Genomic DNA, 14106 nt, shown 5'->3' with positions numbered 1-14106 from the left:
TTGATTTGATTCTGTCAGGTTTTATTCAAGTTTACTTTTTTACATTTGACTTGGAAGCAGCAGAACGGTGTTGAGTTAGTTAGTTCATAGCTGAAGAGCTAATCTTCCCTTATATGCATCGCCAGAACATTATGAACTCGTTCAGGCCTGGACTCCTCTAGACCTCTGAAGGTGTGCTGTGGTTTCTGGTTCCAAGATGTTAGCATCAGATCCTTTAAGTCCTGCTTTAAGTGTAGAAGTGGAGCCTCCATGGATCAGACTAGTTTAACCAGAACTTCCCACAGATGCTGGGTTAGACTGGATTCTGTCTTCTTCTTCTGTTCTATTTCCAGCAGATTTGATGCTCCACATCATCAGAACCACTTCGTCAGTAAAGTTTGATGTAAACACATACATCTGATCAGCTCACTCACACCCAGAGAAACCGGTATAGATTTTATTTATGTATTATTTCCCCCTCTCGTCCAATCAGACGGCCTCTTTGCAGTAAAGCGTTGACACAGACGATTTGTAAGAAAAGTGTCTGTAAAGTTTTATTGAGTCTCAGTATGACCAGGGCCGATTACAGACCTGCTGAAGTTTAAACAACTAAAATGTTGTGAATTTCATAATCATCTGTTTTATTCTCCTTTTTCTCCCGTTCATCACGTCTCCATCTTGAATCAGTAATGGAAGCTTTGGTCACATAAGAGTGAAAAACATTCGTATACAGTGCACTTTAAAAAAAGAAAATAAAAAGAAGAATGGGAACAAAAAAAGAACAGTTTTCATTCTGTGGTTTGAACTTTTTCTTTACAATAAATCAAACGGAGCGACTGATCGACGTTAAGGCAAACAGACTGAAGCTCCACCATCGACTGGAATGACAGAGAAAACAAGAAGCTACAGTTAGTGACGATGAAGATGAGGATGATTAGCGTTCATTAGTTAACTAATACAAACATGTACAAGGCTTTTTTTTTTTATTATTATTATCATTATTTAGTGAAATGACACTTTAATAAGGACGGGAACCGGGAGAGCTGGACTTCATCACACAGCAGCAGCAGCAGCAGCAGCACAGGAAGTTCACCGTCACATTAAAACGACCTCCAGACACACAAGAACCGCCAAAATAAAACGACAGAAGAAAAGAAGAGGAGGAAAATGAGATGACGACAGCTGCAGTAGAAAATAAAAAACCTTCAGTGTTATCAGGACGTTTTGTCTTTTTTTTTTTTTAGACAAATTATCAAAGAGGAAATATTCAGACTTTCTACAGATTAATTTAAAACGGGACGGGAAGGACGCTGCTAGTCTGGACACATCTGGATTTCATTATGAGGCGTGTTTCAACTGATACCTCTGGACACATCTGGATAGTCCTCCGACCAATCAGAGACACTGAAACTAATCAGATGACTTATATGACTACTGTTAGTGTCCATCACCACATTAAGCCCCGCCCACAGGAAGTTGTTCTGGAGTCTCTCTGTTGAGAACTGATTCTGCTCCAGCGAAGATGTGCTGGGCCAATCAGATCATTTGGGGGGCGGGGCTTAATGTGGTGATGGACAGAAGTGTAACAGCAGGTGAATTAGTGTAAAATGGCTGCGATTGGTTGATTCAGGGGATTTTTTTTTTTAATCTTTATCAGTTGAAACAAGACTGATAACAACATCCAGATGTTCCCAGACTCTGATATAGTTTTAAAGACAAAACGTCCCGATCACATGTTGGTTGTTGGTGGTGACTAACCAGCGTCTTCTCCTCTGAGTGACGTTCATATCTTTGTTTTCTGCTCTGATGTGTTTAGAATCTGATCAACTAAAAACGTGGTTGCTGAATTTATGTCATTGTTTTCATACGAACGTCACAAAGAGAAGAAGCTCTGAGCCGAGTCAGCTGGTGCTGCTGGAGAGAGAGGGGGAGAAGATGTGGAGGAGGATGAGGAGGATGAGGAGGGTGGAGGAGATGGCGTCTGGTTAGTGATGAAGACGACAGACTTCCTGTCATTTAAGCTCCCTTCTCTCTCTCTTTCTCTCTCTCTCTCTCTCTCTCTCTCTCTGGTCCAGAGTTCTCGGTGTCGTTCGTCCATCCTCCAGGCCCCGCCCTGCGACGGGCTCGTCCAGCTGGAAACGGCCGAAGCTTTGACCGGTTAAGTGTTTCCTTTCAGGACGCCCATACAGCTCTGCAGCAGCTGGAGGTTCCCCTGCAGGAGAGACGAGGATGTTTTATTATTTCGTAAATGTTAGTTAAAGACTCAGGCGGCTCATTCAATAAAAAGCTGTCAGCTGAGTTTAAACCAGGATCTGGACCAACTCTGATCTCAGTACCTTGGCGTGTTTGAGCTCCAGCTCTGCCAGCTCCACCAGGTTCTTCCTGAACGCTGCCACTCGTCTCGTCTTGAAGTCTATGAGCTCTGTGTTCAGGGGAAAGTCAGCTGTTAAATACGAGGCCTGAAGACACTGACTCACTGTAGAGAGGCTGTGACCAGAACGGAAGGTACTTGTGTAAAACATCTGACCTTGCTTGGCGGACTCAGAGATCTTCTCAAACTTGTGGCAGCAGAGCTGCTGGCTGGTCTCGGCCTGCAGGACGTCTCTGTTTTTGGCTCGAGCTTTGTCCAGAGCCTTGTTAGCGTTCTCGTAGTCGACCAGAGCCCGGCTCCTCCGGTACAGGAGGTCCTGCAGGAGGTGAAATAACCAAACATTTCAGTTTGAACCAAACCAGCTTCCTGAGCACTGATCTTAACGGAGCGGCATCGGACGGAGCGTCGAACCTTTGCAGCCTGCGACTCCCTCAGGTAATATTTGAGAAGATCGGCCAGCTTCAGGTCTTCATCTGCTGCAACTCGAGCTTCAATTTTCTGGAAAACAAAATGAGCAGAAAGAAAATGTGAACACGTCTGACACAAGACCGCTGACAGTTATAGAGACAAAGAACATGTTGAACACGTCAGCAAAAAAAAAAAACAACACATGAGAAGTGAAAACAAACTCACCCTAGTTTTCTCAAACAGCTCCGACACTTTCAGGAAGAACCTGAAACACAAGAAACAGGAAGTGATGTCAGAATATTTAAAGTTACAGTTACTCCACACATACACCTGAACGCATCGTCTCTAAACTGTAAACCAGAGTCATTTAATAAAAGTAAACTCAAGCTGGATGGATGGAAACGTACTTGCAGAGGTCTGTGGAGTCCTGTGTTCCTAATGTGTAGAGAGACGAGGCGATTCTGTTGATGTCGTCAGCAGCATCTAAACAAACAAACAAACAAACACGTCTGACTCCCTCGTCCTCCTCAGTGAATTATCTACAAGTATTTTAAAGTTTAAACTAACTCGTGACAGAGGAGTCCAAAGATCAGTAGAAAACAGATCTCACACCCAATCCTACATTTCCCATCATGCACCTGGGCCGTGTGTGTTTCATTCATCAGCTGCTCTCTGATCTCTTACTTTTGTGCGAGCGGATCATTCTGTCAGATTTGGCCGAGGCGTCTTTGACTCTGTTGTGATATTCCAGCAGAAACGTTTTCTCGTGCTCGAAGAAGTCGTCCACGTCCTGGAACCAGACAATGAACAGAAATACAGATAAACAATGAATCTCAGCTGAAGCTCGTTTTTCTTTCTCCTTCGTTCCTCACCTTGACACCGGCCACCAGGACGCCGTCCGCCGACTTCACCACATTCTTAAAGAAATCCTCCAGTTTCTCCTTCTTGTTCTTCCCTCGTACGCTCAGCTGTCGGAAACAAAACGACGACGATCAAACACAACAACGAAGAGGCTGCAGGTAAACGACATCCTCCTTTTAGCCGCCTGTTAGGTGGAGTACCACAGGGTTCAACCATGGGTCCTCTTTTATTCGGTTATTTTAGTCTCTACTGTCAGAAAACGTTTAAAGACGTCCAGCTCTTGTGCTTGCTCATCTTGAAACAGAGCTGTGTCCAGTTTGAGGCTATGAAGAGCTGCTATTAGCTGGGAGGAGCTATGAATCTGTCAGATTTATTACATTAATACGTCTTGTTTTAATCTTGAACGCAGCAGTACATTATTCTATCAGTAACGGCGTTTACTCCTAACAGCAACCTCTATGTTTGTGTCTGAGAGAGTCATAAAACAGCAGCGTGACGAGTTCCTGGACTGACTGAGTTTGTTTTATACAACATCCTCCCTAGAATCCAGCGATGCTCTGATGGTTTATATATATATCAGGATGATACTCACGTCCTGGTTGTACTCGAGGAAAACGTGGAAGTTGAGGTCTTTCCTGAGGACAGGATGCGCCGCCACGCGACACAGGAAGACCTCGTGCATGGCAACGGTCTTCTTAAAGATGGCCAGGTACTCTCTGAGGGACGACACGCAGCACTGAGGTTATAAACTGATCAAGAGAAAGATATAGGGGGGGTAGGAGGGGGGTCTTAAATGTTTGATCTGACTCACGCCTCCAGTTCCTGCTTCATCTTAGTGAACTCCTCCTTGGTCATGGATCCTTCTCCCTCCCCCAGCTTCTGCAGCTTCTCTCTGGACGCATCGAAGTCTGGTCTTGGAGGAGCTGGAGGGATCTAAGAAATGAAACAAGTCATGACACTTTCTATTTAAATCTACTGACGTTGTGAGCTCGTCTACTCGTGTTATGGAGGAAAGCTGAGGTTAGTCCTCCGATCGATCATCCACTGATCATTACAGGCTGATATTCCTCCTAAATAGTTTGATCTGTGACCTCTAGAACGGCCAATCAGATGACTCAACAATCACCAGACTATACGTTTGGTTAAGAGACTCCAGGATCAAGAGGTCGTGCTAAAAGTTTGGATTAAAGTTCCTTAAAAACATTGTTTAAGTCTAAAGCTACTCTTTGTGTCGACCTTCTGACATAAACCCTCTGGTTTTATTCTTCAGGACATGAATGTCTGTGCAGTAAACTCGTCTTACGATGTATCCGGCGTATTCTTCATTTTCCACAAACGAGTCGTGCAGCCAGATGAACTCTTCGTGCTGTCGGACCACCGAGAACTCGTTCTGCTTAAAGTTCGGGAGTGTGCTCTGAGGAGACAGGAAGTGGACGGTCGTCTCACTGGGACACAAACAGAACCGGTTCTGATCAGGCTGTCGGTGTAAAACCAGTCTGGTCTGTGTCTCACCTTGGTGTGGACGGTGAACTTGACCTTGTCTCTCTCGCTCAGGGCGTCGGAGATGTCCACCTGCAGCGTGGCGTCCGTCTGCAGATCCACGTTCACCGCCCGCGGCTGCAGGAGGACAGACAACGACAACGTATCCCACAATGCACCAGGACCAGAGACGGGCAGACATACTTCACTACTCTCATGGAGGTTAATCGAGTGTTCATCAACATTGAGGGAAATATTAGACGTCACAATGTCAGAAAACTATCCTCATGTCACGGTTCATTCGTTTCTGTGTCATTTGATTCTTTATTCTGACTCATGTCTGGATCAGTTTGGACATAAAAACATTTATAAATAATAACAGAGAAATAAATTAACGGATTCTGTCCCATTTAAAGATATGAAGCTGACTGAGTGAACACAGCAGGGATGTCTCACTCTGACGTGTTTTTCTCTGAACTTTAAACATCTGACTTCATCCGGACTGTCAGGGATTAACCAATTAACACCAGACTGTGTGTGTGTGTGTGTGTGTGTGTGTGTGTGTGTGTGTGTGTGTGTGTGTGTGTGTGTGTGTGTGTGTGTGTGTCATGTGACATCCTGATGCTGGACTTGTGCAGGTCAAACAGCTCCTTAGCATCATGCTAATAACATGAATCTGTCGTTAGCTGCTACATCTGTTAGCCTCGTTAGCTTTGAGTTGGCAGGTGATGCTAACGGCCCGGAGCTGTGCCGCACAGGTGTCCCGTTTCCCTGAGCCTCAGCCGGGATGAGCAGCCTGGCCACAGCTGACAGGCTAACTGCCCGTTAGCATGGAGCTAACGTTAGCCAGGACGGCTAACCTGGCGGAAGAAAAACAAGCTAAGGCTCACGAGCTGCTTTAGTTTATCTGAACGGAACCAGGAGCTGGAGCGAGACAGACAGGTGACGAGACAGACAGGTAAACACAGACAGACGGACAGCACTCACTCCCCGGTCCTCCTCGGAGAGGAAGTCGGGTCCGTCGTCCAGCCCTTCCTGCTGCGGGGACACAGAGCAGAGAGCCGTTAGCTTAGAGACACGACAACCGGAAGACAAACAACAACAACGTAAACAACAACAACAACACGGCCACCGGAGCAGCTGCGGCTCCGCGAGGCCCGGAAAAAAGACGCGGAGACAGAAGGAGAGCAGAGAAAAGACGGAAACCCACCATCATGGCTGCGAACGGGTGGAGACAGGAAGTGGAATGACGTCACGACGGCCGAGCGGATTTCACGGAAAAAAAAAAAAATCAAAACAAAGATAAATAAAAATAAAAACAAATCAAACCGAGATTAAAACGGATTTAAAAGGTTAGAATAAAAAAATTATCATATTATAAAATAAAGAAATAACAGATTCAAATCATACAAAAACAAAACCAGGTTTAAAAACAAAATAAACAAAGATAAAAAATAAAATAAAAAAAATAAAAATAAAAACAAATCAAACCGAGATTAAAACTGATTTAAAATGTTAGAATAAGAAAATGTATCATATTATAAAATAAAGACATAAAAGATTCAAATCATACAAACTAGGTTTAAAAACAAAATAAACAAAGATAAAAAATAAAATAAAAAAAATACAAATAAAAATAAAAATAAAAAGTGTTTAAAAAAATAAAAATAAAAATAATTAGCAATTATAAACTTAGAGGTTCAAAACAAAGAAAAAGAAATAAAAATAAAACTTCTAAAAAGTCTAAAAACATAATAAAAATAAAAAATCAGTCAACAGAAACCAGGAAATCATTGATGGAGGAACTGAATGTATTTATTTGCATATTTGCAAACAAAAAAAAACACATTTTGTACTGTGTGTTACAAAATGGATGATCTGCGACAGAACTGCTTGTACTGGTTAAATCAATTCCTTGAAATTAATTATAAAAGACAAAAGTTAAACGAGCATCTTTGCTTCTTCAGCGTACACAACACATATTCAAGCATTGTATTTATCTGATTTGGTATTTTTTGAATTAAAGTTTACGTGTTCTGTTTATATCTCAAGATTTTTAGTAATTACTTGTTTGTCATTATTCTACTTTGTAGATGAAGTTTATTAAAGAAAATAAAACTTTACCTTACAACAACCTTGTTTTAATTAAATAGAGGACATTAAAATGTAGATTTCTACTCTGTGTCATGATGAATTTATTTACTTTACACATATTAAACGTAATAAAGTCTAATAGTTCCTGATATAATTCAAGCCTTTAAGCTGCACCTGTAGTTCCAGTCAGTGACCAGGAGGCGGAGACAGAGCTCTGTTACCTGATGACCTGGGTAATGTAGTCTACCTGTAGTCTTCTTTATCTGCCTCATTTAAACTCATCCGTGTCTGGATTTTATTATTTTATTCACTAAAATTAATCTTTTTACAGAGTTTCACTTGTTATATGTTATATGTAATAAACAGTCGTTACATCATTTGTAGACTTATTTTATAACTCTAATCCCACATTTATGACTTCACCAAACATAATTATATGAATGTTAACGTAATGACAGTGAATGATTTATTATTATTATGCTGCTTTTTAAATATTTGTTTTTATTAGTACAATGCAATACATAAGATAAGAACCAGCACATTGAATTAACTCATAATTATAAGATGAAGCAGAACAGAGTTCAGAGGAGTCAGTTCATCCCGTGACTACAGAGGACTTCCAAATATGTCTCAGTGTGAGACAGCGGACAAACATTCATGTTTTCATTATGTGGGTTTTATGATGAGGACGTAATGTCATGAATAACACGACTGGAATGAACCTCTGCGCACATCAGGTCTGAGTTTTTCCTGCAGGTCTGACTGGTTCTGACGGGACCCCGGGTCTGATCTGGTTCTGGTCAGACTGTTAGAGTCAGCTCAGGGTGGAGCTCTCGGTCGTCTCTGGTGTTTGTGCTGAAGTTTTGAAGCTGTGGTGGAGCGGTGCTCTCCGGCTGTTACCTTTTGTGGACAGTTGTAGCTGTGTGTCTTTTGTGTGTGTGTGTGTGTGTGTGTGTGTGTGTGTGTGTGTGTGTTGCCTTTTGTGGCCGTGCTGACAGCAGCAGCCGTCGTGGATCCAGAAATAGCAGCAGGATCAGATTCTCTGATCAGAACGTCAGCAGCTTCTTCTTTCTGGTTCTTTTAAACACAAAGCCACGCTGGGCTGGAGCTGCAGCTGCAGCCGCTTCCGCCCACACTCACAGAACCTAGACCTGGTTCTGGTCTCGGCTGCACCCGATGCTCACTGCAGCAGCTTCCACAGAGGAAAGCCTTTTAAGGTCAGGAATTTACAGCCGAGATGAGGACTCAGTCAGGAAATCTGGACTCAGTCAGGAAATCAGGACTCAGTCAGACAGGAAGTTAAGACTCAATCAAACAGGAAGTCAGGACTCAGACAGGAAGTTAAGACTCAATCAGAGAGGAAGTTAGAATTCAGTCAGACAGGAAGTTGGGACTCTTGCCATCTACTGCTGAGTCTACGACTCTGGTACTTGGTGTTTCAGACTTGACTAGATTTATTCAGACTCTGGTCGTTCTGTAACTAACGGCTTCGTACCTGGTGACACCTGTAAAATGAATTCTGGGATACCTGGCTGTACCAGGTCCACACAAGTTCCCTCCAGATGTGTCCTCAATAAAACGGACCAGAACACGTCCTGGTCTTCAGACTGAACTTGGTCAGAGACTGAAGATGGTTCATAAAAACAGAGAGGACGTTGAGTTCATCAGCCTCTAATGAAACCCAGATGTTACTAGAATCAGATTCTGATAAGAACCAGAATCTAGAGCTGAGGCTGGTTCCGTCAGGTCCAAGTGAGAACGTTCAACTCCTCAGAACGTGTAAATATTTGATGGATTCAACATCATTTCACTGGTTTTAATCACAGTTTAAAATGTTTCTCCAGAATCACCTCTTGTTCTTGTTGGGTTCTAACTCAGTTCTACTCAAGTCACTGGTTCTGAGGAGACATGGAGAACATCTGACAGTTCTAATCGGGTTCCACTGAGGAACTAACTTGCTCTAAAGACCCTGACCTGTTGCTTCTGGTTCTGTTAGCGTCACATTCAGGTTCTTCTTTGGTTTAACGAAGACGAAAAATATTTGTTGACGACTAAGACGCTGACGAACTAAAACTAAATGTTAACGAGACCAGAATGTTAGTAGACATCGAAAATACATGATCTCTTTCTAAATGTGAGTCTGCGTCATGTGATTGGATAAGAGGCGTTAGCTACCAAAACTAGCTAGCTGCTATGAGCCCTGTGGCTACAGATGAGGAGGAAGAATACGATATCTGAAGGAGCATCACTCTGATATGGATGCAGCCTCCATCACGGCCAGTAAGAGAACTATGAAGTTAAACTAGTCTCACATATTTAAACAGTGGACAGCGTCTTCACTAAACTGGTCAAAAGACGACGTAGATACTGAACGCTGTTAGTGTCACTTTGACCAAACGTGAGAATTAGAAGTTGACAAAAATGCAAGGACTTTTAAAAGGTACCAACAGGAAGTAGCCCCCGGCGGGCGAGCGCTCTGATTGGTTGGAAGCAGAGACGAGGCGGGGAGGCGTCAGATCTGCCACAGGCTTTTTATTGCAAAGTGGCTTCCTGTGATCTCAGAAACAACGTTCCACTTTTAAGGCTCCAGATGTCGTCGTGTTCTTGTTGTCGTCGTCGTTGTCGTTGTTGTTGTTGTGGGGTCGTCTCTCGCTGCTGGGGTCAAATCTGCTTCCTGTAGTGTTTCTTTACAAAATAAAAGTGCACTCTAAACTCTGGCGTGACGGTTACATTCAAAAACCGAAAGTAAGGCTGACGACCAAACGGCTAGAATGACTGAGTGAGTCCGACAGGAATGAGAAACAAAAAAAAAAAAAAAAAAACAACGCTAGCTCGGTGACATTTAAACTTCTGTCTCAACTTGTAGTGTTTCAACAAAAAGTGCTGGGTAAAAATCTTCCTTCTTCCTCTCAATGCATAGTCTAACATGTGTCTGCCTGGTTTGGAGTTTACAACAATAAATAAAAGTCATATGTAAAAAGCATCGTGAGTGCGACACATGCGGCTGCTTCCTTCACATCGACTTTTTTTGGCAAATCTCTGGCTGTGAGAGAGAGAGACAAACCTTCCTGGGGTTCCTGGGTTCTGTTTGGTTTCTACCCGCTGGACAGAAAAGTCATGTGGCAACAAACTGGGAGGTGTTTGCATATCATTATGTTAATGAGATCTCCTTCATGTTGAAAAAAAACCCAAAACAAAATAAAAAAAAAAAAGAAGAAAAACAAAAGAGGCCTAAAGAGTCTAACTCCTTCAGGACATGGATACAGACAGAGCGAGCTGCTGGGTGAAGCGGCGGTGTCGGGGCGGGGGCTTCGGTCCGGGTGGCGGCGGCGGTGGTGGTGGTGGCACGGCGGTCGGATCGGCGCCGCCTCGTCACAGCGGCTTCCCCTCCAGAGACACCACCACGTTGCCGCCCAGCTTCTCCGCCAGCGTGGTGCGGTCCTGGATGTCGTCCAGGCCGTTCACCTGCCACTCGTGTTTGATACCTGGGGAGACAACGGGGAGGGGGCGGGGCGTCAATGAGGGGGCGGGACTCACCTGTGTGTTTACATTTAAAATCTAGCACCTGGAGACAAGAGGACCTCAGTGACTCACCTGTAAACTTCTTTTTGATGGCATCTTTAGAGCTGGCGTAGATCATCTTGCTCTTCAGTGGAGCGCTCTCTGGAGCCCTGAGGAGAAAAACACACCTGGATCACACCTGGATGGACCGATGATGATGATGCTAATGGCTAGCATGGTCCTCATAGACCTCTACAGAACTAGACCGGGTAGATTTCCATTAACATGTCGGTCTACGTGCATTAGCAACCTTTAGCAGATCAACAGTAACAGCTGATTGTCCCCGGTCGGTGCCGTACCAGAAGATGAAGACCAGGTCCTCCTTCTTGGACTCCTTGGTCTCGTAGGTGGCGTCGTACAGGCCGTATCTGCAGTCGTTGAGGGGGAGGAGCTTGACGAAGCAGGCGTAGGGGTCGTCCACCGTCTCGCCGATGTCGCCCACCAGGATCTGCTTCCCCTCCTCCACGATGATCTTCTTCCTGTCCTCGCTCAGACAGAACAGCACCGCCTTCTTCCTCTTCTTCACCTCGTCCTGGGAAGACGACTTCCTCACCTTCATGTCGTTGAACACTCGGATGACCTCGTCGTTCACTGTGACACCTGACGCCTGCAAGAGGAGAGACAGCAGTGAGTCCTGGGTCACGTTAAAGACCACCTACTCAACAGGGCTGATCTGAGGAAGAGGAGTTTAACTCATTCATTCAACCACTAGTAGAAATGATCACATGAATCAGTCATGTCTGATCCTTCCTTCCTTCTCTAAAATAACTAACGTCATAAACAAATCAGATCTTCACGTCTCCAAGACCACATGGTGGCGCTGCTTATTTACAGCCTACAGGGAGTCGGTGAACAGCTGAGGACGGTCTTTCCTCTGGAAACCATTTAACTACACGAACAAATATTTCTGGAATTTGTAAACGAATCCGTTTCTTTTTTTTTTCTGAGCGTTTTCAGTGAAGTTTTCTCGTCTTGTTCCAGTTTCATTCCTTCAGGCTGCAGCTTCGCATCAAACCGATCAGCTGACTCGTGTTGGACTAACAGAGCTCAGCTGATCCATTAAAAACCTCCTCGCAGTCTGATCTGATCCTCGGCTGCAGACGTCCCCCCGACTGATCCGGACTCAGAGGTGGTCGGAAAACCGGTTTAAAACCTTCCCCTGGTCTCAGACTTCTCAGGTCTCTGATTAGTTTTAGCAAAACGTCACTTTGGACTTTGAGAAACCGTTTCCTGACGCTTCATAGACTAAACAGCTGATCACCTGATAGACCAGCGGCTGATTAGAGCTCTGCACATAAAGCCAGCAGCTGATTTACTTCCTTTCCTTCTAACATGGATGTAGTTTTCTGTCACTTTCATAACATTCATATCAGAAACAGAGTCGGGGATGTTCGACTAATAACGTGTCTGAAAACGTCAAAAAGCAGAGACAGACTTCCTTCTTAAAAGGTTTTTAATCAGTAAATGTTTAAAGATACGCTGACATTTACACCCAGACACTAAGAACTGTTAAATGTCCTAACACGTCTAATAAGCTCCTCAGAGTCTTTACAGGTAAATTATAGGAATTCATTTCAGGTAAACACCAAAGAATTAGATTTATTATCACCTGACTGATCTACATTCGTCTATGAAACGTAAGAAAACATCATCCAATCACAGGAACCATGTTCGTACATGTTTTTAATTAAAGGATCAAACCAGCCAATAAAACACATATTTAGTTCGTAACCTTTTACAGTAATAATCTAGTGACTAGAATGAACAACCAGCTGTGTTTCTATTATCTGTCAAATATAACTGTTCATTATATATTTGCTGATGTTTAAACGTTTTATAAACTAAATTCTGATCAGCTGATGCTTTACTGTGTTTCTGTTTAGGTTCTATTTATCGTTTCCTCATTAAATCCAGATTTCTGTCTCTCTAACTTTAATTTAAACTGAATTTTGTAGTTTTCTGACATATGAAGTGATTCTTTTGGATGTTTTAGGAAACAAATAATCAATTAATGGTAAAAATAATCAGCAGAATAGTTGCTGATGCTTGAATCAGTGCTGTTTCATTCATATTGATTTCTTGAGGCTGATCATTGATCAGTTGAGGAACTGCTGATAAAAACCTGCAGCTACTTTAATAAATCTGTTCCACGACATAAAACACTCATCAAACAATATCTCAACTTCAATGTGAGTAATTAGAAAAGAATCCAACTACACCACAAACACATAAACAACCAGTTACATAACTTTATACTTGTTTCACTTTGAACCAGATGTCATAAAAAAAAAAAAAAGAAAAAGATTTGGAGTTTTTTTTTTTATGAAGATAACAATAATCAGATAAAGAAATCAGATTAATCATTAACCAGATGACTTCTGGGCTGAATCCTTGTACGAATAAAACTAAATAAAATAAATAAGAGTCGTGGAATGAATAGAACTGAATCTGAACTGGACGAATCAGCGCTTCTTCTTAAATTGGTGTAAATTTGCATGGACTCTGGTTGGTGGCCTGCGGTGAACCGGTTAACCGGTGACCAGGGAGCGGAGCCTGGAGGCCTCCGAACAGACTGCACCGTCACCGTCTGACTCACCGGCCCGGACCGAAACTATTCCTCGGGGACCAGCTTCGCTTCCGATCAGCTCGGGACCGTCTGGTCCGGTTTAAGTCCGCGCCCGGTTCATTTTGACCGGCTCGGTGCGGGCTGGTCAGCACCGGAGGACCACAACCAGAATAAGATGGCCGCCCCGGGCCACACGGCCTGAGGGCAGGCCCGGCCCAGCTCACCCCGGCCCGGCCGGTAACACCGACCGTTCATTTGAATAAAAGTCTAAAAACAGATCCTCTAACGTCACCGAGCTCAACCCCGGCAGTGAAGCCGTTTCTCGGCCACGTAAACACCGAATCACGGCACGAACGGATCGGCCACCTAACGGGAGCGGCAGCCATGCTAGCTAACATCACGCCGCGCGCCGAGCCGCATAACGGTCCCCCGGAGACCCCCAGGGTCCGGACCGCGCACCAACCGGGTCCCCGGAAGTCCGATCCAACCCGCGGGGGCGTCTCCGGCCGGTTCTTACCATGTTGTCCCGGAGTTTGTCCGCGCTGCTTCGCCGTCAGATCGGGGTTTCTCAGGGGTGAAAGGTAGCGGGGAATGTGGCCGGCCGACCGGAGGAGGAGGAGGAGGAGGAGGGGAGGGGAGGGGGGTTCTGGGAGGGGAGGGGAGGGAGGAGAGGGGCGGGGCCAGGCCGGGATCAGGAGGCCTGAGCCGGTGACACGGTCCGCCTTCAGTCCGGTAACACTGAGTCACCGGGGTGGAAGTCCGGCCGACACAATAAAACCACAACAAC

At 44.3% G+C, this 14106-nt stretch overlaps 2 protein-coding genes across 2 annotated transcripts; both read right to left on the bottom strand.

Moving 5' to 3' along the window:
- Positions 1-1590: 1590 nt before the first annotated feature.
- snx6 (sorting nexin 6) lies at positions 1591-6324 on the bottom strand. The gene is made up of 14 exons (XM_084569111.1): positions 6309-6324; positions 6086-6136; positions 5132-5236; positions 4923-5033; positions 4431-4552; positions 4212-4335; positions 3631-3726; positions 3443-3548; positions 3166-3241; positions 2984-3023; positions 2762-2848; positions 2507-2666; positions 2316-2401; positions 1591-2191 (listed from the first exon to the last, which is right to left on the bottom strand). Exons 1-14 carry the CDS (start codon positions 6312-6314, stop codon positions 2138-2140), a joined length of 1224 nt encoding a protein of 407 aa, XP_084425237.1. The 5' UTR covers positions 6315-6324; the 3' UTR covers positions 1591-2137.
- Positions 6325-9709: 3385 nt separating this feature from the next.
- cfl2 (cofilin 2 (muscle)) lies at positions 9710-13940 on the bottom strand. Its single transcript, XM_084568948.1, has 4 exons — positions 13837-13940; positions 11053-11360; positions 10787-10863; positions 9710-10677 (listed from the first exon to the last, which is right to left on the bottom strand). Exons 1-4 carry the CDS (start codon positions 13837-13839, stop codon positions 10565-10567), a joined length of 501 nt encoding a protein of 166 aa, XP_084425074.1. The 5' UTR covers positions 13840-13940; the 3' UTR covers positions 9710-10564.
- Between the last annotated feature and the right edge of the window lie 166 nt (positions 13941-14106).

This window comes from Chelon labrosus, assembly GCF_963514085.1.
Source record: "Chelon labrosus genome assembly, chromosome: 20".
In the NCBI taxonomy this organism is placed as follows: domain Eukaryota; kingdom Metazoa; phylum Chordata; class Actinopteri; order Mugiliformes; family Mugilidae; genus Chelon; species Chelon labrosus.
Note: the sequence above shows the minus strand (reverse complement) of the source record. Positions and strands in the feature narration are given on the sequence as shown.